The sequence below is a fragment of the Hyperolius riggenbachi genome, chromosome 4, assembly GCF_040937935.1.
Source record: "Hyperolius riggenbachi isolate aHypRig1 chromosome 4, aHypRig1.pri, whole genome shotgun sequence".
Lineage (NCBI taxonomy): Eukaryota > Metazoa > Chordata > Amphibia > Anura > Hyperoliidae > Hyperolius > Hyperolius riggenbachi.
Window position 1 is genome coordinate 74,072,563 of NC_090649.1, and position 20,440 is coordinate 74,093,002.

Consider the following 20,440-nt stretch of genomic DNA (forward strand, 5'->3'; position numbering starts at 1 on the left):
TGGTGGGACATTAGACTAGGGCTATGGTAGGGATTACATTGCGAGTGCCTCTGACACAGGTGCCTCCCAGTTTAGGTAGTGACAGGGAAACTTAAGCCATAGCCCTTGTATGGCATTAAGCCACACTCCAGATTTTGCAGGAGAGTACCAGTGGGTGGGAGAGGGTGATAATGGGCAGGAGGGGGGGGGGGGGCAGTAGGTAGGAGGAGGGTGCCCAAGTGTGGGGAGGACAGCAGAAAGGCAGAGAGAGAGAGACTGCAGAGAGACAGAGAGAGTGTGCGAGCAAAAAGGCAGAGAGAGAGACAGCTGAAAGGCAGAGAGAGAGAGAGAGAGAGAGACAGCAGAAAGGCAGAGAGAGAGAGAAAGAGAGACCGCAGAAAGGCAGAGAGAGAGACCGCAGAAAGGCAGAGAGAGAGACCGCAGAAAGGCAGAGAGAGAGAGAGACCGCAGAAAGGCAGAGAGAGAGAGAGAGATAGACCGCAGAAAGGCAGAGAGAGACAAACAGACAGCAGAAAGGCAGAGAGAGAGAGAGACCACAGAAAGGCAGAGAGAGAGAGACAAACAGAGAGAGAGAGAGAGCAGAAAGGCAGAGAGAGAGACCGCAGAAAGGCAGAGAGACAGACAGACAGCAGGAAGGCAGAGAGAGAGAGAGAGAGACAGCAGAAACGCAGAGAGAGACAGCAGAAATGCAAAGAGAGAGACAGCAGAACGGCAGATAGAGAAAGATAGGGAGAGGAGAGAGAGCACAGAAAGGGAGAGACAGCAGAAAGGCAGAGGGAGAGAGAGAGAGCAGAAAAGCAGAGAGAGAGCAGAAAGGCAGAGAGAGAGAGAGCAGAAAGGCAGAGAGAGAGAGAGAGCAGAAAGGCAGAGAGAGAGAGAGAGCAGAAAGGCAGAGAGAGAGAGACAGCAGAAAGGCAGAGAGAGAGAGAGAGAGCAGAAAGGCAGAGAGAGAGAGAGAGAGAGAGAGAGAGAGAGAGCTGAAAGGCAGAGAGAGAGAGAGAGCAGAAAGGCAGAGAGAGAGAGAGAGCAGAAAGGCAGAGAGAGAGAGAGAGCAGAAAGGCAGAGAGAGAGAGAGAGCAGAAAGGCAGAGAGAGAGAGAGAGCAGAAAGGCAGAGAGAGAAAGAGAGCAGAAAGGCAGAGAGAGAGAGAGAGCAGAAAGGCAGAGAGAGAGAGAGACAGCATAGAAGCAGAGAGAGAGAGAGCAGAAAGGCAGGGTCTTTGTGGCCTTCCCAGAAATCCGACCCTGGCAAGGACAGGGACCACCACCTAGTGTTTCCTGTTTCTGTTGAATTTTATTAAATGTACCAGTATTAGTGATGTCTGGAACTACACATCAGCTGTATGTATTTGTACTTGTGTTGCTGGTTGCCCTGATTGTACAATGTGTTGAACTTCTCATGTATCTATGCTCCCCACTATTGTCTGTTTTGTACTATGTACAGCGCTACAGAAGATGTTGGTGTTATATATATATATATTTCAGTTTGCTTCCTCTGGTTTTCTATGCCATGTTATATAGAGAGATAAAGCAGGGAGTATAGAAAGCTTTCCAGCAGGCACTGCACCATCCATGATAACGACACACGCAGCGGCTGGAGCTATGATTAGATGAATGAGTTTGATGTTTTAGGATCTAAAGCTACGTCCCTGCTATTCCTGCAGGAGTCGGCCCACACAAAGTACATTGCATCTCAACAGGGGTGCCATGTGTAGGCCTCCTCGTACCCCCAAGAAATGGAGGGCAGCTCAGTCGCTCCCACAAAGCATCCATTGCCTGGGAGCGCTGCAACTCCCCCATCCCCCGGGGGAGAGGGATGAGAGAACAATGTTTCACTGGGAGCCCCATGAATTGTAGTTACGCCACTGCTCATCCCTTTAACCATTTCCCCCTCCCCCAGGACAAGTAACTACGTCCCTCCAAAATGCCATATCTCTGTGCAAGGACGTAGCTACTACATCCCGTCCCACTCACTCGCCCCCCCTCCATGCGCTCCCGTGATCGCTACCGCTGCTAATCGTTAGCCGGGAGATCAATACTTGGGAACACAGTTCCCATTCATTGATCTAAGTCCCTGTGTGAATGACCGCAGCCGCTGCCATTCACAAAACCGATACTTACACATCTACACATTACTACCGCTTTGCATAGAAATACTACACATACGGAAGTTGTGCATGAGGAAATCTTGTGGCCAAATAGTAAAATTAAATCTACACTTTTTTTTTAATTTAATTTTTACATTTTTTAACATTAAAAATGAACCCCTTACCTCCCACACTCCCCAATAGTTACCCCCAAAAATTTTGGTAAAGATAAATAAATATACAATTTTAAAAAAAAATACATAAATAGTTACCTTAGGGACTGAACTTTCTTTTTAATATGTATGTCAAGAAAGTATATTACTGTTAATTTATAAATTATGGGCTTGTAATTAGGGATGGACGCAAAACTGAAAAAGAAAATGCACATTTATTTACAAATAAAAAATTGGAAAAATTTAAAACGTTGCAATAACTGGGACCAATGGGCAAATAAACTGTGTGGGTTTTAATAACGGTAGCATGTATTACTTTCTTCTTCCTGTTAAAACACCTTTAGAATAAAGTAATTCTAGTAAAAAGTTCTAAGAAAGCCTAATCGGTGGCGAAAAAAACAAGATATAGATTGTTTCGTTGTGATAAGTAGTAATCAAGTTATAGATGAATGAACGGAAGGAGCGCCGGCAGGTGAAAATTACTTTGTTTTTTTTAAGGGGAAAACCCTTGGAGGTGAAGTGTTTAAGGGCACAGGATTTAGGGGGGGGGGGGGGGATAGGGGTGCTGAGGGTAGTGGTCAATTTACATACAAGCAATCATTAATCCTTCACACTGATACACTCACACTGAAACACTCACAGCAAGCTGGAACTCTAGTAAGGATTAAAAGAGCACATCTAGAAGGATAGAGGATATTCACTTCTAAAGTAAATTGCATGCAAAAGCATGCTGTAGTACACCCTTTCACTAGCATTTAGGCTCCCTACATTCAAAAGGGCCCCTACTCCCCTTAACAGAATGAGCATAGCTTCCCTTGCTTGTGCGTTTTTTTAGTAGCCATTGTGGTCTGACATCTGGCTGTAACTCTCCTGCTTCTATGCCAGCAAAGCCCATTTATGTGAAGGTGTGAGTAGCGCAGTTTGTTGTTCCCTGGAGAACTTAGAATGATTTGCACGCATGACTGTGTTCCCTTAAAACCTCAGTGTGAGTCTCAGGTTCAAGAGAATGAAAAGTTTGCTTACTTGCTTGCTGACTGGTGTGGGTAGAGTAGGGACCCTTTCAAACAGAGGAAACCTCAACGCTGGTGAAAGGGTTTAGTACAAGATGCTTTTTCATGCAATCCATTTTGGAAGCAAATATCCTTAATTTGTGCGATCGAATACAACTTGCAATGTAGTTGTTTTTATCATTACTAGAGTTCTTACTGTGATAGTTTGAGTGTAGAGGGTTGATGGTTGTTTTCAGAGATTATAGTCTTGCCACCCAACTGTCCCTCAGAGGAGCTCACAACCTAGTCCTTACCCTGATCACAGTCAAAGGCCAATGAAGCAAAAAGAAAATCTATATTTGGTATGACTATTTCTTAGGTAGTCTTTTGGAAGTACCTGCAGGCTGTAGCTAATCCCAATGGTAAGCTGTTATTGACATACCATAGAACGTTCCACAGTTCCCTTGCAGATTTTGATTGGCCCGTTTCTGTCTGTGCTAGTCATTCTAGAATCTAGACTGACTCCATAATGCTGAGATCAAGGCTCTGTGGAGGCCATACCCCCCGTGTTGTACGATTCCTTTGCTTCTTTCAACTGCAAATCTATAGTTTGAATATGAACCAGTTTTCTTATAAATAGGCAAAATATCCAGCATGTGCATATGTGAGAGTTATATTAAGTACATGGAGAACACCCCTTCACATGACTATAAACAATACAGTGAGGTCTTACCGGAATAAGTCATCCACATTCTCATCGCTGGATGGCTTGAACAATGGCTCTTCACTGTAGGCAGATGGCAGGAGTAAGGAGTCTCCTTTCTTAACAATTCCTCCCAGGTCTTGTTCTTCAAACAATTTTACATCTGGAAAATAAACAATAGGATTATAATGCAGATTTTAACAGCAGTAAAAATATGGACAATCAAAGGATCATTTTACGACACAATGTCCAGGGTCGAGACAAGGTTTCCATATTCATTTCTTTTTAGACAGTCTGCATTTCTTGACTGCCAGGCAAGTAATATTGTTTGAAAGGCAATAAACATGGCAGCCACCATATCCTCAGTTGAGTTTTCCAGGATTTGTAACTTTTTTTTTTAATCAAAAATATCTATGGGATTACAGCAAAGTCCTTACTAGGATTAGAACTATAGATAGACAACTCATATCTCATCAGTTTATATATTTGCATTAAAAGCCCTGCTAAGTACTGTCATAGTCAATGAATTGCTAATAATTTGGGCTTGCATGCAAAATTTAACCACTTATCTACCACAGGTTTTTTCCCCTTCAAAAGCTATTCCCATTCATTCGGTAATAACTTTATTGCCAATTATCACACTGAAAGGAAATGATCTATATATTATTTTTTGTGGGACAAACAAGGCTTTCTTTGGGCAGTACTTTATGCTAAGAATTATATTGTTTTGTATGCAGCTTTCAGCCATTGTAGTTTAAACATAAAATGTGCTATTGTAGATAAAACAGACACATTTTATTTGCCCATTTGTCCAGGTTATTACAATGTTTAAATTGTGTCCCCAGTACAATGTATGGCGGTAATAATTTATTTTGGGTTAGGGGTGAAGGAGTTAGAAAATAATGAAAATGTATTTAATTTTTCTATGGTAAGTGTATAATGGTGTATTTGGATGTAGTTTTACTTTTTGGCCACAAGACGGTGCTATACTGACTCAGTTTTCTAAAAATAGAAAACAGAACCAGGGTTTACATGAGTTTACAGGTGTTTATAAACAGGGACATAGAAAAGCATGGCAGAAGCTGCTAAGTGGTTAATTCAGCCTGAAACTGGGCAAATCTAAATTGGCAGGAAGTGCCTTCCAGTGGCCTAATTCCAAGATGCTTACAATTTGCTTTAAACTTGCTTGCAAGAATGAGATACAGTACTGCAAAGAGGACAGCAGCTGGCTTGTTCTCACTCCAGGAGATGAGGCATTGCAAAGTCAGAATAATTTATTTCACCATGTACAAACGGGGCGTTGTACCCGGAGTTGGTTTTGGCTCATGCAGGTTCTGGAAGGCTGGGGGGAAAATGTCCGAAAGCCAAGAGCCGAGGCTGCCATACTATGTGGACAGCAACTGGCCTGTTCACACTCCAGGAGATGAGGTATTGCTAAGGTATCTGCACTGGAGTTGATGTTTTTGAAACTGGGCAGCAGCTGGCCTGTGTGCACTCCTAGAGTTGAGGTCTTGAAAACTGGGTAACTGCTGGCCTGTCTGAACTCCTGAAGTTGAGGTCTTGAAAACTGGGTAACAGCTGCCCTGTCTGCACTCCTGGGGTTGAGGTATTAAATAATGGGCAGCAGCTGGCCTGCCCACACTCCAGGAGATGATGTATTGCAAAGTGCACAGCAGCTGACCTGTCTGCACTCCTGGGGTTGAGGTATTAAATAATGGGCAGCAGCTGGCCTGCCCACACTCCAGGAGATGATGTATTGCAAAGTGCACAGCAGCTGACCTGTCTGCACTCCTGGGGTTGAGGTATTAAATAATGGGCAGCAGCTGGCCTGCCCACACTCCAGGAGATGATATATTGCAGAGTGCACAGCAGCTGACCTGTCTGCACTCCTGGGGTTGAGGTATTGAATAATGGGCAGCAGTCGGCCTGTCTGTATGCCTGAAGTTGAGGTATTGAATAATGAGCAGCAGTTGGCCTGTCTGCACTCCTGAAGAGAAGGTAATGCAAACTGGGCAGCAGTTGACCTATCTGCATTCCTGGAGTTGAGGTATCGCAAACTGGGTAGCAGATGGCCAGTCTGCACTCCTGAAGTTGAGGTATTGCAAACTGGGTAGCAGCTGGCCTATATGCACTCCTGAGGTTTAGGTAATGCAAACTGGGTAGCAGCTGGCCTATATGCACTCCTGAGGTTTAGGTAATGCAAACTGGGTAGCAGCTGGCCTATCTGCACTCCTGAAGTTGAGGTAATGCAAACTGGGTAGCAGCTGGCCTATCTGCACTCCTGAAGTTGAGGTACTGCAAACTGGGCATCAACTGGCCTGCCTGCACACCTGGAGTTGAGGTATGGGAAAATGTGCAGCAACTGGCCAATGTGGACTCCTGGAGTTGAGGTATTGTGAACTGGGCAGCAGCTGGTCTGTCCGCACTCCTGGAGATGAAGCAATGCAATGTGGGCAGCAGCTGGCCAGTCCGCTCTCCAGTACATAAGATGCTGTGCCGTTACTATAGTTGGCTTTGCTGGTAGCAGAATGTAATCAAGGCTCTTCCGCTTCATCTTGCAATCTAGTAACGGCAAACAGAAACTTGCCATAGTTATAATAGTGTCCAGAAGGCTGCTGGGGGGCTTTTGAAAGACTAAACTCATTATTCATCCGTCTCTCTCCACATTCCTTTCTCTTATTATTATTATTCCATTTCCCGTTATCCCATTCTTCCAGCAATTGTTTTTTCCTTCTGCCTTTGCTCCTAGTTTATTGCCCATAAACATAATTTATAATCTTCCATTAGTGATGGGGTATACAGAGAGACCAGGAGAGGAAGTCTAACCAGCCATCTATGTACCCCCCCCCCCCCACACACACACACACACATTAAACAGCACACATGGAGTGGGATTTTATGGTGGTATTACACTTGGGGTGTGACTGTCTGATCTGACCTGCATATTTCTGATAAAAAGCAGAAGTTCTTCTACTGTTTGATGTGGGTGTCACTTTGACGCTTGGAATTCAGGGAATTGGATTAGCTTTATTGTCTTCTCAGAAGAAAATGTGACTCATGGGGTCTGGTTAAATCCTGTGCTCCTTTTCTGCTGGGATAAGCCAAGTACAGATCTGGGGGAAATGTCACTCAAAGACGGGAGGATGGGTAAGAGGTTAAAGGACAAGTGAAGTGAGAGGAATATGGAGGCTGTCACATCAATTTCCTTTTACATGTGGCATACCCAAAGTCCAGCCCGGGGGCTAAATGCGGCCTTCCGAGCCTTTTCTGGTGGCCCCTAAATCTTTCTACAGTTATTAATTCCATGCAGCCCGCATGCCGTAGCTGCTGTGCCGCCTGCAGGGGCACCTTATGTTGCTGTTCTGCCTCCTCCTTTTGTTCGCATGTAAGTTATCAGCCACCACTGTAGCAGTAGCAGCCACTGATTAGTAGCCACCACTATGCCAGCAGCAGTAGCAGCCAGCCACCACTGATTAGCAGCTGCCACTGTGCCAGCAGCAATAACAGCCACAGATTAGCAGCTGCCACTGTGCCAGCAGCAGTAAAAGCCACTGATAAGCAGCTGCCACTATGCCAGCAGCAGTAACAGCCACTGATTAGCAGCTCGATTAGCAGCTGCCACTGTGCTAGCAGCAGTAAGGGCTGGTTCAGACGGACGTCTGCGTGGCGTCACGTTTGGGGGCGTTGCGGTGGCTGCGCGGTCAGACTTTTAGTAGCCTTCGCGTCGCGTTCCGATGCGGTCGCGGTTTTTCTTCCCCTAGGGGGACATTAGCCGTCGTGGTTGGCCGCTCCCTGGAAGCTACATGTCGCTTCCAGGTGCAGCTCGAACGCTAGCGAAAATCGGGACCAGAACACCGCGTTCGTGTAAACGCGTGCAAAAGCTTGGTGCAAACGCTCCCATTCACTTGAATGGGAGCGTTTAACGCCAAGTCCCGAACACTGGCGGTAAACGCTCTGCAAGCGTCCGTCTGAACCAGCCCTAACATCCACTGATTAGCAGCTGCCACTGTGCCAGCAGCAGTAACAGCCACTGATTAGCAGCTGCCACTGTGCCAGCAGCAGTAACAGCCACTGATTAGCAACTGCCACTGTGCCAGCAGCAGTAGCAGCCACTGATTAGCAGCTGCCACTGTGCCAGCAGCAGTAGCAGCCACTGATTAGCAGCTGCCACTGTGCCAGCAGCAGTAACAGCCACTGATTAGCAGCTGCCACTGTGCCAGCAGCAGTAACAGCCACTGATTAGCAGCTGCCACTGTGCCAGCAGCAGTAACAGCCACTGATTAGCAGCTTCCACTGTGCTAACTGCACATGGTATATGGTTTATTTCCTGTGGAAATGTTTTATGTGACAAAATGTCAAAGGCATATCTGGCTGCCAGGGCGTAGATTTCAATACACCGAGGCCAGGCGTTCTCGCTGCTTTCGTAGCTTCCACCGATCTCACTGCGGTCTCCCTGCCACAGCTCAAACCCTGTAAAAAAAAGTTTTGGGGGAAAAGCAAAAATAAAAAAAAAACGCAAACAAATAGTTACTTTAGCGACTCAGTTTGTCATGAGGGTATATTACTGTTATGTTAACAAATAAGGGCTTGTAATTATTGACCAGATACAAAAAAACCACAAGACAGTAAAAATCCACCTTTTCTTTCCAAATAATATATTATTGCTATATATTGTACTAGGTAGAAACAAAATTTAAAGGTTGTGATAGCGGAGACTAACAGGCAAATAAAATGTGTACGTTTTATTTATAGTAATATTGCTTATTTTAAAACTATAGGGGATAAAATTGGAGAAATTGTGTATTTTTTCTTTTATTTAACTATAAAATTCATAGAAAATAAAGTAATTACTAAAAACAAGTATCACTCCCCCCTCCCAAGCCTAATTTGTGGTGTGAAAAAAACAACAACTATAACAACAACAAAAAAGAAATAAGATATACGGTAGATCATTTAGGTATGATCAGTAGTGATAAAGTTATTGGCGAATGAATGGGAGGAGCGCTGACAGGGGAAAATTGCTTCCGTCCTTGAGGTGAGGTAGGCTGAAGTAGTAAATTGGGTGTGCTGGGTGAAAACTAGACTGAAGAGGACCAAGGCGTGAGTCGACTCTAAAATGAGGAAATGTTGTTGAAAAGATATTCTCATATTCTTATAATTTGGAAAGACACAGAGCAGAAATATGAGGCAATAGCTATAAAGTTCAGAGAGGTCAAGAGACTGTTTCTGGAAAATAAGAAGAATGATGACATTTTTAAATCAGAAGACGACACCAGTAAAGGTCCCATAGTTCAGTGAATAAAGAAGACAGAGTGGAGGAGTGGGTAATGACAGGTCAGTGGGGACTGGTGGGGTCACATTGACCAGTTGTAGGAGCAAGTACACATAACTTCCTGAGAGAACTGGGCTGAATGTACTCAGAAAAAGACGGGCATTGAAAAATCAGGATCAATTATGTTATTTTTTTAAAGGACAACTGAAGTGAGAGGTATATGGAGGCTGCTACAGTATATCGATTTCCTTTTAAGCAATACTAGTTACCTGGCTATCCTACTGATCCTCTGTCTCTAATACGTTTAGCCATAAACCCTGAACAAGCATGCAGCAGATCTGGTGTTTCTGACATGATCGTCACATCTGACAAGATTAGCTGCATGCTTGTTTCTGGTCTGATTCAGAGACTACTGCAGCCAAACCGATCAGTAGGACAGCCAGGCAACTGGGAACCTGAAAGGGAACCGGAACTTGAATTGTTTAAAATAAACACATGACATAGCTGCAAATGAATATTACATACTAACCTCACCGTCAGTTCCTCTCAGAAGCTCACCGTTTTCTTCTGACAGTGATCCCTTCCAATTCTGACACTATTTTGTCAGAGCTGAAATATACCAGTTGCTGTCAGTTATATATCAGCAGCTGTCAATTACAACTGAATGTGCAAGGTAATGTCCATGTTTCCCTATGGCTCAAGTGGGCGATATTACAGTTTAACAGTGTGCTGACCAGGAAGCTGTTATGGGGTAATGGCCATTTTTAAAATGGAGGACAAAGAATTCCATCAATCACGGTGGACAAATAGGATGCAGTAGAGGAGAAATAGATTGAGGAGTAGACTACACGGGAGGTAAGTATGACCTGTGTATTGTTATTTTGACTTTTTATTTTCAGTTCAGGTTCTCTTTAAAAGGAAATAAATATGGCAGCCTCCATACACCTCTCGCTTCAGTTGTCCTTTAATGAAGTAGTTGTCTAGATCTTTGGCAGCTTGTGGCAGACGACCTTTCCCTCTGTGACCTGATGGCACACGTGCGCCGGGGTCACGCTGTGGGGATGCTGAACGTCCTCCTTTTCCTTCCATGTCTGTCTTCCTGGCTGATGTCTTCCATCCTCCACCAGGCCAGGCTCACTCTCGGTGCTGTGGCAGTCGTCGCAAGAAAAGTGCAGCTTGTGGCGGACCGCCTGGATCAGGTGAATGTTACAGGAGACAGGGGGCCTTCTGCCATGGTAATAGCGACGTGGGGGAGAGCTGCTGCCGTTCGGGACTGTATTATTTGGACCACAAGACTCTTGGGGGAGAAAAAATGCATCTCATGGTCTGAAAAGTAGTAGTTTTGAAAATAAAGAGAACCCTGAGAATCCCCCACGAGGAGATGGATTCGTCCAAAACCAGTCAGAACTGACAGTCTTTAAATACCTATTGTAAGTGACAGCGTTCTGGATCAAATGTACATTTTATACACATGAATCAACTTTTTTTTCTTTTTACTTTTTTTTCAATTTGTCACGGTAGTGGTCCTTTAAATCTTCCCGTGTGTGGTCAGACAGGCCAGCATTGCTAACATGTCTACAGTCTTACATAGGCAGCCCAAACGTGAGTGACAGTGAAACCTGTAAGACAGAAGCTATTCAATAGATGACCTGCATCATGTTACATAGTTACATAGTTATTTTGGTTGAAAAAAGACATACGTCCATCGAGTTCAACCAGTATGTGACCAGAATCACTACAAATAATGTGTGTAGTTCAGGAAGGGTCTCCGATAGTCTTCCCAAAAACCTATTAAATGGCAAGAGTAATCTGTAATCTATTTAGGCTTTAAACACTACCTTTATATATTCTTTCTGCCAACGCTACCTTTGTTGGAAGGTAGGTAAGGGGTTTATAGGCATGAAAGTTGAAACGGAGTGAAAAAAAAAAGAAAATGAAACGTACCCAATTAACCCTTAGACTGCCAGCTAGTCTTTAAAAAAGCTACTCGCAGTACCATCTATGTTTGTATTGTGCTAAATGTCTTGCACAAATCTACATCTACCACTGTCCACCAATGTCATAATTGGGGTGCAAATACATTTCAGATGATTGAGAATTAAGCTAATAATTATGAAAATCTATTGTTAAAATGGACTAATCAAATCTTGCAGTGAAACCATTTCATTGGTCCATTTTCGAGCTGCATAGATTTGCATTTCTTAGAATTATTTGCATGTATCAAGTAAAGTAGAAAGTTGGCGCTGATGTTCGTGGCAAAGGTATATGGGGGATACAAAAATGCCTATAGATGTCCGCTGTAGATGGACCTACAACTAGGGCTGTGGAGTCAGTACAAAAATCTTCCGACTTCAACTCCGACTCCTTAATTTATGATTCCATCGACTCTTCTAATTTACATATAGCAATCTTGTTGGTTGAAAGTATGTTATTGTTAGTTTGTTTTTTTTTTTACTTCAGATTTGCTTCAACCTCTTGAGGACCACGGTGTTAAACCCCCCCTATTGACCAGGACATTTTTAGAGAACTGCAGCTGCAGGGCCACACGACACAGCACACTAGTGATTCCCCCACCCTTTTCTCCCCACCAACAGAGCTCTCTGTTGGTGGGGTCTGATCACCCCCCAGATGTTTGTTTGTTTATTTTTAATAAAAAATGTGTTTTTTTTTAGATTTGTTATACTCACCCCTCCTTCTCCCCGCCAGCCAATCATAGGCTTCAGCTGCTGCTGTAGATTGCCGCGCTGTACCAGTAATTAGATGGCGGTTTCGCCGTCTAACAGTCTCCTGAGCTGCGATCACAGCTCCGGCCACCAAGCAGGAGATGCGTGCGCACCCTGCGCGCAATCTCCTGCAAAACAGAGCCCCAGGACTTTACGCCAATCGGCGTTAGGCGGTCCTGGGGCTGCCGCCGTCACTACAGGTTAAAGAACCACTATCAGAAAAATTAGTAAAATGCATGTGTATGATCTGTATAAAATGTACATTTGTTTCCAAGTAAAATGCCCTATTAATTGCTGTCACATAAAGTAGGCAGTAAAAAGTTGACAGATCTGATAGGTTTTGGACTAGTCCATCTTCTCATGGGGGATTCTCAGGGTTTTCTTTATATTCAAAAACACTTACTGAATGGCAGTTGGCTTGGTTCAACCGCCAAAAAAGCAGGCAAGCAAGTAGGGAAGCTGACTGGTATCCTTATATAGGTCCTTTACAGAGGGTCCTTTAGTAAAGTTTACCGTAATTGAAATACTGAAAGTCCCCCATGAGATGGACTAGTCCAAAACCTGTCAGATTTGTACTGCCTACTGCAAGTGAGAGCAACATAGGAGAAAAGTAATTTATGGGGAATTTTACTCCAGGAAAAATGTACTACTTAAAAATATAGACAAATCCACAGAGCTGAAACCACCAAATGAGAAAAACAATGATCTTTTATTTTTAACGTCATTAAAATGACATCAAGTCAGTAGTATAGCAATGGCAACAGCCCGCTGCTTCGAACTTGACGTGCTTTGTCAGGCATAGCAGCATGGCTTGACAAAGCACATCAAGTTCGAAACAGCGGGCTGTTGCCATTGCTATACTACTGACTTGCTATTGCTATGAATACTGACTTGATGTCATTTTAATGACGTTAAAAATAAAAGAGCATTGTTTTTCTCATTTGGTGGTTTCAGCTCTGTGGATTTGTCTGCTGCTTGGTCACGTGGTATTGTGACCGTGAGCTTAGGCACACGGAAGTCTTAGTATGGCTGCTTCTCCATCTTTGTGACGAGTACTTCTAAAAAATATGTATTTTAAATTTAACCAATTTTTGTGATTGTGGTTCTTTAAAAGGAACCTAAACTGAGAAGGATGTGAATTTTTCCTTTTGAAAATAATACCAGTTGCCCGACTCTCCTGCTGATTCTGTGTCTCTAATACTTTCAGCCACAGCCCCTGAACAAGCATGCAGATCAGGTGCTCTGACTGAAGTCAGACTGGATTAGCTGCATGCTTGTTTCAGGTATGTGATTCAGCCACTACTGCAGCCAAAGAGATCAGCAGGATGCCCAGCAACTGGTATTATTTAAAAGGAAACATCCATATCCCTCTCTTTTTAGGTTCCCTTTAGGAAACTTTCAGATAGGGCCTGAGCCAGCTGACGCAGTTGTATCCACTTTTATGCATCTTTGACATTGATGTGTAACTGAAAAGCGGACACAACTGTATCCGTGGGCTCAGGCCCTTGTAATGGTGGGTACACACTGGGTACCTCTGTAGCTTGTCGCTAGCACACCGGGGACGTGTGCGCGACAGCTCGGCGACAGCTCGTTGCCATGTCCCTCTGTGCAGCAGCTGTACACACGGCGCACAGAGGGACAGAGATGCGGCGGAAGCTGTCGCCGAAGGTTCCTCCCCCCGCCGGAAGCTCCGTCCATGGTCTATGGGTTGCTGTCGCTAGTCCGCATACACACGCAGTATGCGTGGCGGACTAGCGACAGTTGAGGCGACGACAGCTGTTGCCGGCGATTGGCCGCGCAACCTGGACCTGTCGCCGCAAAACGTGCATGCACGTCGTTGCGGTGACAGTTGTAACCCGTGTGTATGAGCCATAAGAGCCTGTTTTTTGTGCTCTCTAGTGTTGTTAACAAACAAGTCACTTGAAAGGTCCGAAGGAGAGGTTATGGACTTCCTTGGTATCCGGTGCCTCTCTATAGATGGTACCGGGAAGAAGACACACTGTATTAGAAATACTTTCTTCTGGAAACACCAGCATAAATCAGAACCCCTGGTGGTATTCTCCCATCTGCAGCATATTCAATGGTCTATTCCAGACAGGCACACGCCCATTGTGATAGCCACTATATCATGTGTGTTATGACATCTGGGATTATATGTACCGTACTCCCGGACCACACGGCAGACGGCCCCCCTCTCCATCCCCCGCTATTTAGTAAAATAGGAAGTCTGAAGAACTTGTTACTCATATGAACAGCATGAAATAAATCTCACAATGTGAAAAAGCTCATGTACAACCATCATCGTCAGAAACAAACAAAACATAGCCCTTTTTGGGACAGTGGAATTTACAGAAATATGTAATACTTCTCTCTTTCTGAGCTAGTGTACTAAATATAACATAACAATAGAACACAGAGCTTCGTTGTTTTGTCTGTTATAACAAAAGAGAAACGTTCAGTGCGGTGTATGCAGCGAGGCCTGGAAATAGATCGGATGATGTCATAGAGCAGAAGTCTGACCGATAGCCAGACATTAGGATACTGTAATCACATCAGCGAATGATGCTGCTATAGGTTTTAGGCCTCTGTGCATAAATAATGCTGTTTGCACGTGCGGTTCTTGAAAGAATAAACCGCATGCGCACAGAACGGCGCGTGAGCAAGGCACACGACTCCTCGTGAAGTCACCGGGCTAATGGAGCAGCCAGCGGAAGAATGGAGGGAGCCCAGAGGACGCTGAGGGACCTCACAGACAGACTACGAGGGTCTGGAGGAAGCCCAAGGTAAGTTCTATTTGGCATTTTTTTGGGTCCTACCAAGATGATATGTGTAAAAACAGTAGGTTGCCTTCTTAACCCCTTCCTGACCGCCTAACGCCGATAGGCATCAGGAAGGTGGCAGCCCCAAGACCGCCTAACGCCGACAAGTCCTGGGGCAGGGTTTTGCATGCGCTGATGTGCGCACATCCCCGCTTGAGCTCCGCACCGTCATCAGTCTACCAGCGGCGATCGCTGCTAGCAGACTGTTAGATGGCGAAACCGCCATCTATTTACATTGTACAGTGCTGCGATCAACGCCAGTGCTGTACTGGGGACAGCCGTGTCACTTGGCTGTCTCCTGGAGAGGCTCTGATCGCCATCCCCACTCACAGGCTGATGCCTATGAGAGAGGACTGCTGTGATTGGCTGGCGGGGGGAGGGAGGGCTGAAAAATAAATAAATAAAAAATAGGGAAATTTATTTAAAGCTCTGTTAGTGGGCAGAAAGGGGCGTCATCACTTGTGTGCTAAGTAGTATGGCTCTGCAGCAAGCTATCAAAGCTGCAGAGCACTACATTGTAAAAAATAGCTTGGTCATTAGGGGGGTTTAAACCTTTGGCCCTGAACTGGTTAAAGTAAGTATTTGCGATTATTCTGGGTGGAGTGAGCTCTGAGGTGTCCCACAATGCATCACTGCTGAATATGCAAATCATCTCTGTTGTCCCTGCTAGGTAACCACACCTCCTGAACTGCAGGAATTTGCAATACTCACTCCAACCTGAATAATTACAAATATCTTCTGTTTTAACCTCCTGAGCGTTACGCCGCTCAGGAGGTTTTGTTAGTTTTTGCCCCCATAATTAAATAATTTGCTCATCACATGGCTGTAAAACCTGTAGCTAGCACTAGGCTAGCTAGTACAAGTGTCCGTCACCCCCCGATCCAGCCAGTTTATACATTACCCAGCCTGGATCCAGCGATTGTCGCAGCCTCCCCGCACAGCTTCGGTCTTCACTATGGGGAGGATCGCACATGACGTCGCCAACATCATGAGCAATCCCGATCCTCCCCATAGAGAGACCGTAGCTGTGCAGAGAGGATGCCCGATCGCTGGATCCAGGCTGGGTAATGTATAAACTGGCTGGATCGGGAGTTCTGATCACCTTTACTAGCTAGCCTAGTGCTAGCTAAAGGTTTTACAGCCATGTGAGCAAATTATTTAACTATAGGGGACTCCTGAGGACAGAGAGCGGTATGCCCGACACAGTGTCGGCATACCGCTAAGGAAGTTAAAGGACACTTGTAAGCAGTTAAAAAGAAAAGAGTTTAACTTACCTGGGGTTTCAACCGTCCCCCGCCGGCGTCCTGTACCCGCACCAGGACAAAATGATCCTCCGATCCCTAACCGCGGCTCACTTTCCTTTTCGGCGACTGAGCCAGTCGCTGGCCACTGGGGCTGCACTGCCAGCGCTCATCCTCATTCGCACTCTTGTCGCCGGGAGCAACCTGTACAGGCGCAGTACTAGGTTTTCTTGTACTGCACCTGCGCAGGACTCTTCCTAGATCGGGAGCGTGAATGAGGACGCACCAATCCGAAACAATCCTTATGCATGTTGGATTAGTATGTCTCTGTACAATTAACACGCTGACACATCATTGAATTCCAGCAGATCTGGAGGTGTGTTTAGCTATCAGGGACAACAAAGAGGTTATTTGCATATTTCAGCAGTGATGCACCGGGGCGACATCTCAGAACTCACTTCAACCTGAATAATTGCAAATACAGCATTTACGCGCATATAAGCCGACCCTTGTAAGCAGAGGTACCAACTTTTTCCTCAGAAGCCAGGAAAAAAGTGATTGACTTGTGTATAAGCCCCCTCCCCAGTAGCCAGATGTTTCCTCAGTACAAGTCAGCACCTCTCCCCATAGCCAGATGTGCCCCAAGGATGATACAGCTGTGTCTCAAGAAGCCACTAGATGGCCTCATAGATATGAGACACAGCAATTGCCATGTAGGAAGAATCCCCGATCATTGGACCGCTGACACGTTGCCTGCATGGTCCACAAGCCAGGGGACACAGGTAGTCTTGAGCAGCACACTCTGCACACCATGTTGCAGGGGATGGGGGGGCACGGACACAGCAGGGAGCCAGCTGGTAAGAGCAGGATCACTAGTGCGCCATCCTTACGCTCCCCTCACAGTAACTAAACCTGTTCCACCATCCGTTCTGCTCCACTGACTCGCATATAAGCTGAGAAGGTAACTTTTCAGCACATTTTTATGCTGGAAAATTGGGCTTATATGCGAGTATATACAGTACCTTCTGTTTTCAGAAGGCAAATTTCTGTTTTACTTGAGCTATGTGCTTTTGAAAAAAAAAAAAAATCACACAAATAGCATTACATTAGTGAAGCGTTTTTCAAATCACTTGTGCTTAGAAAAGCACCTGCAGTGTAAACCAGGCCTTAAAAGGTTATTTCTCACATACAAAAATATTATGATGATAAAAGTGTACACTGATCTGCAGGGTCACTTACTGTCTGATGCCCGGAAGGGCTTCTTGCTGCCGCCCTGAATCCTGTCGCTTGGTGCAAACAGCTCTGCGTCCGGATCCACCTCATCACTGAACAGAGTCATACTGGGTGTGGGCGCTGGGATTGGCTCCTGCACTTTCTTTGCTGTGACTTTCTTCTTTATCCTTTTTGTCCTACAATAATAGAAAGATACAATATAAACATGACACCGAAATTACAGCGCAAAACACATCCTTTGGATGTGAAATATGAGGTGCATGGGGGAATACGGGGGCAGTGTTCTGCCGTTTCTGCTCCAACTAGAGAGGTTTTCTGTCATTTTCTGTCCCTAAGACCTCCATAGCGCTTTGAAGCTTTAATATAAAAGCTGGTTGTCTACAAAGGTTTGTTGCGGTTTCTGCCACCTTTGGAGGGTTTTCTCCATGCCCTATATGGACACATTCTCACAGACAGGGCTGTGGAGTCGAAGTCAAGGAGTCTGCGCAATTTTGGGCACCTGAAGTCGGTGGTTTCAATAAACTGAGGACTCTGAGGATTTTTGTACCAAATCCATAGCCTTGGTAAGAATTAGGCTAAGAAGTCAGAGTCGGAGCAATTTTGAGTACCTGGAATAGGAGGCTTCATAAACTGAGGAGTTGGAGTCAGATGATTTTTGTACCGAATCCACAGCCCTGGTCACAGATTGGGACGCAGGAGAGCAAGAAAAAATCCTTCTCAATACCTACAACACTATTCAAAGCTAAAAAAAAGTTTTTTTTTCTCTGGAATAGGGTTATAAAATGGTGGTCTAAACTCCCAAGACCTCTTTGTAAGTTGAAGTGACAGAAGAGGAGTGTACACACATCCAATATTGATGGGCTAATTTTATCACTTCCATGTAGTATGAGACGTCACCTACTCAATCTGTCGTTCATAGTATTTAAAATCTGGTGGACCTCTCACTACATGGACATAGATCGTCAGCACACCAATCTCCGAAGCACATAATATTTATTGTGCCAGTTTCCACAAGATGGACCAACAATTGTTTCGAGGGCCGCGCAGGGTCCCCCTTTATCAAGGCATGTGGTTATCCTACTTGGATTATCTTGTGACACTGCCTATGTCACTTCGCCAAGCACCCATAAATAAGGTGATGGTGTGCCAAGTTCTTCTTAGGACTTTACTACATGGACATAGTCTGGTCAGTCACTGGCCAATCAAAAAAAGCTGTGTATATACGCTGGACAAAGCTCGGCCGAGGTGGCCAATAATGACTACCTCCTCTAAGAGTCTAGCATGTGTTCAGCAGCCCCTGATCTCGTCACATCAAGAAATGGAATTCGCTAAAATGGCCAAGATGGTTTGATTTCAATTCATGGCAGCGACAGGTCTCTGTTTATAAAACAGGTACAGCAAAGTCCCCGTTAGGCTCTGTTCACACTTAAAGAGAAACCGTAACCAAGAATTGAACTTTGTCCCAATCAGTAGCTGATACCCCCTTTCCCATGAGAAATCTATTCCTTTTATCAAACCTATCATCAGGGGGATCTGTATGGCTGATATTGTGGTGAAGCCCCTCCCTCAGTGTGATGTCAGCACCTCACAGCACTGAGGTCCTGACATCACACTGTGGGAGCTTTGTTGCATTGTGGGAAATAACAGCTGTTTCCAACTCCTAAAAATGCAAGCAGCATCTCCTTCCAGTGACATCACCTGCCAGCAGTAAAAATGTCACCATGTGATGAATGTCAGAATGTAAATAAGGTAAAGGAAATATTTTACAATGGGCAAACACTGACTAAATCATGTATACATAATTATTGTAAAAATTAAGCACTTTTTTTAATACATTATTTTCATTGGAGTTTCATTGAGGTATTGACATTTTTTGTCCTTTCTCCGATCCACAGTGAACGGCTCCTATTTTATAAATAGGAGCCATTCACATTTGTCACACTGCAATGGATTAGCGTGATCCGATGCAGTAAGCGGACCGTACTTCTGTGCAGTCCGCAATAGCCCTGGACAGGCGGATGCATTCCCCCATATAGCATATGGCCAGGGCTACAGCCGGACCACGGCGGACCATCGGCTACCGCTAGCTGCACATGGTCCGGCACAAATGGGAACACAGCCTTGTCCAGAACTCAGGCAACTGGAAGTCTCATCTAACCAGCATGCCTCAGGGACTGTTTTAGAGGGGTTTGTCGGCCATAGAACACTCACAGAGGCTCCAGTGATGTCTTATAGCTCCTAGTGGCGACCGTGTGCGGCTCCTGTCATGTGACCCGACGCAGGTTAGGTGACACACCAGCAGCAATACACAGAGGACATCAAAAAGCTGGCAGGAGCCCACTGGGAGCTACAGGAAGTAGCTGTAGGCTCAGTGTGTATTCTATCCGGGGGGGGGATTGTGCTTTTTTTCGGCCAGATGTTCAAGCAGCCGGCTAGCACATGTGTCCGGCATCCGCCAATCCCCACCAGTGCCTGATACTAGGAATCTTTGCTGTATCTTCCTGTGGTGTACAGAACATACCCAAACACCCATTTTCACTAGTGAATAATTTGGCACACATAGCAGAAATAAGTTCTTAGAACCTCATTCTCACTTTTGGTTTATCAAGGCCATCTCGGAGAGTTGACACATCTAAAAAGCCAAACCTTTGGGTGCCCACAACATTCTAGCGCACTGACACACCCATGTTGCCTTTTTATTAGGAAGACACTGTAGTAGTTCCTTGGACTTACACAAGAGGTGAGGACCTGGAACTACGTAAATTTAATCCTTGCAATGTACAAAAGCTGATTTGGAGGAGATGGCTTTATTCTTAATACAAGTGTAGCTTTACTGTAAGTTCTATGGAAGGTCAGCCATTAAGCTCCAGAATAACAGATTACTGGGACCCCCCGGCATGGGGCTGAAGACCGGTTTAATGAACACATTATAAGTATGTGCCGCTTTGTAATCTCTAATCTCTGTTTAATTTCATTTTGCTGAAATACTGTACAGCATAATGAGTGCCTCCTGCTAATTAAGGAGATTTTATGATTGAAGGGGCAAGTTCCCGCTGGGAAGCGGAACACCACTCGCAGTGCTGCAACCAGATTAATTAAATTCTTCGCTTTTATAGGAGATTTGAGCAGATGCAATAAACCTAAAGGATAAGCGTACGTATAAACACAGGTATTAAATCAGCCTCACATTGCTTCCTGAACA

The 20,440-nt window shown here is 45.0% G+C and overlaps 1 protein-coding gene across 2 annotated transcripts in view; it reads right to left on the reverse strand.

The window, feature by feature from the left end:
- Positions 1 to 20,440, reverse strand: part of HS1BP3 (HCLS1 binding protein 3) — a 180,224-nt gene that overhangs the window by 16,759 nt on the left and 143,025 nt on the right. For both annotated transcript variants that reach the window (XM_068280210.1, XM_068280209.1), the window contains exons 5-6: positions 17,245 to 17,414; positions 3,981 to 4,113 (exon numbers count right to left, since the gene is read on the reverse strand). In XM_068280210.1, coding sequence (XP_068136311.1) covers positions 3,981 to 4,113; positions 17,245 to 17,414 — 303 coding nt within the window. The remainder of the gene's footprint in view (positions 1 to 3,980; positions 4,114 to 17,244; positions 17,415 to 20,440) is intronic.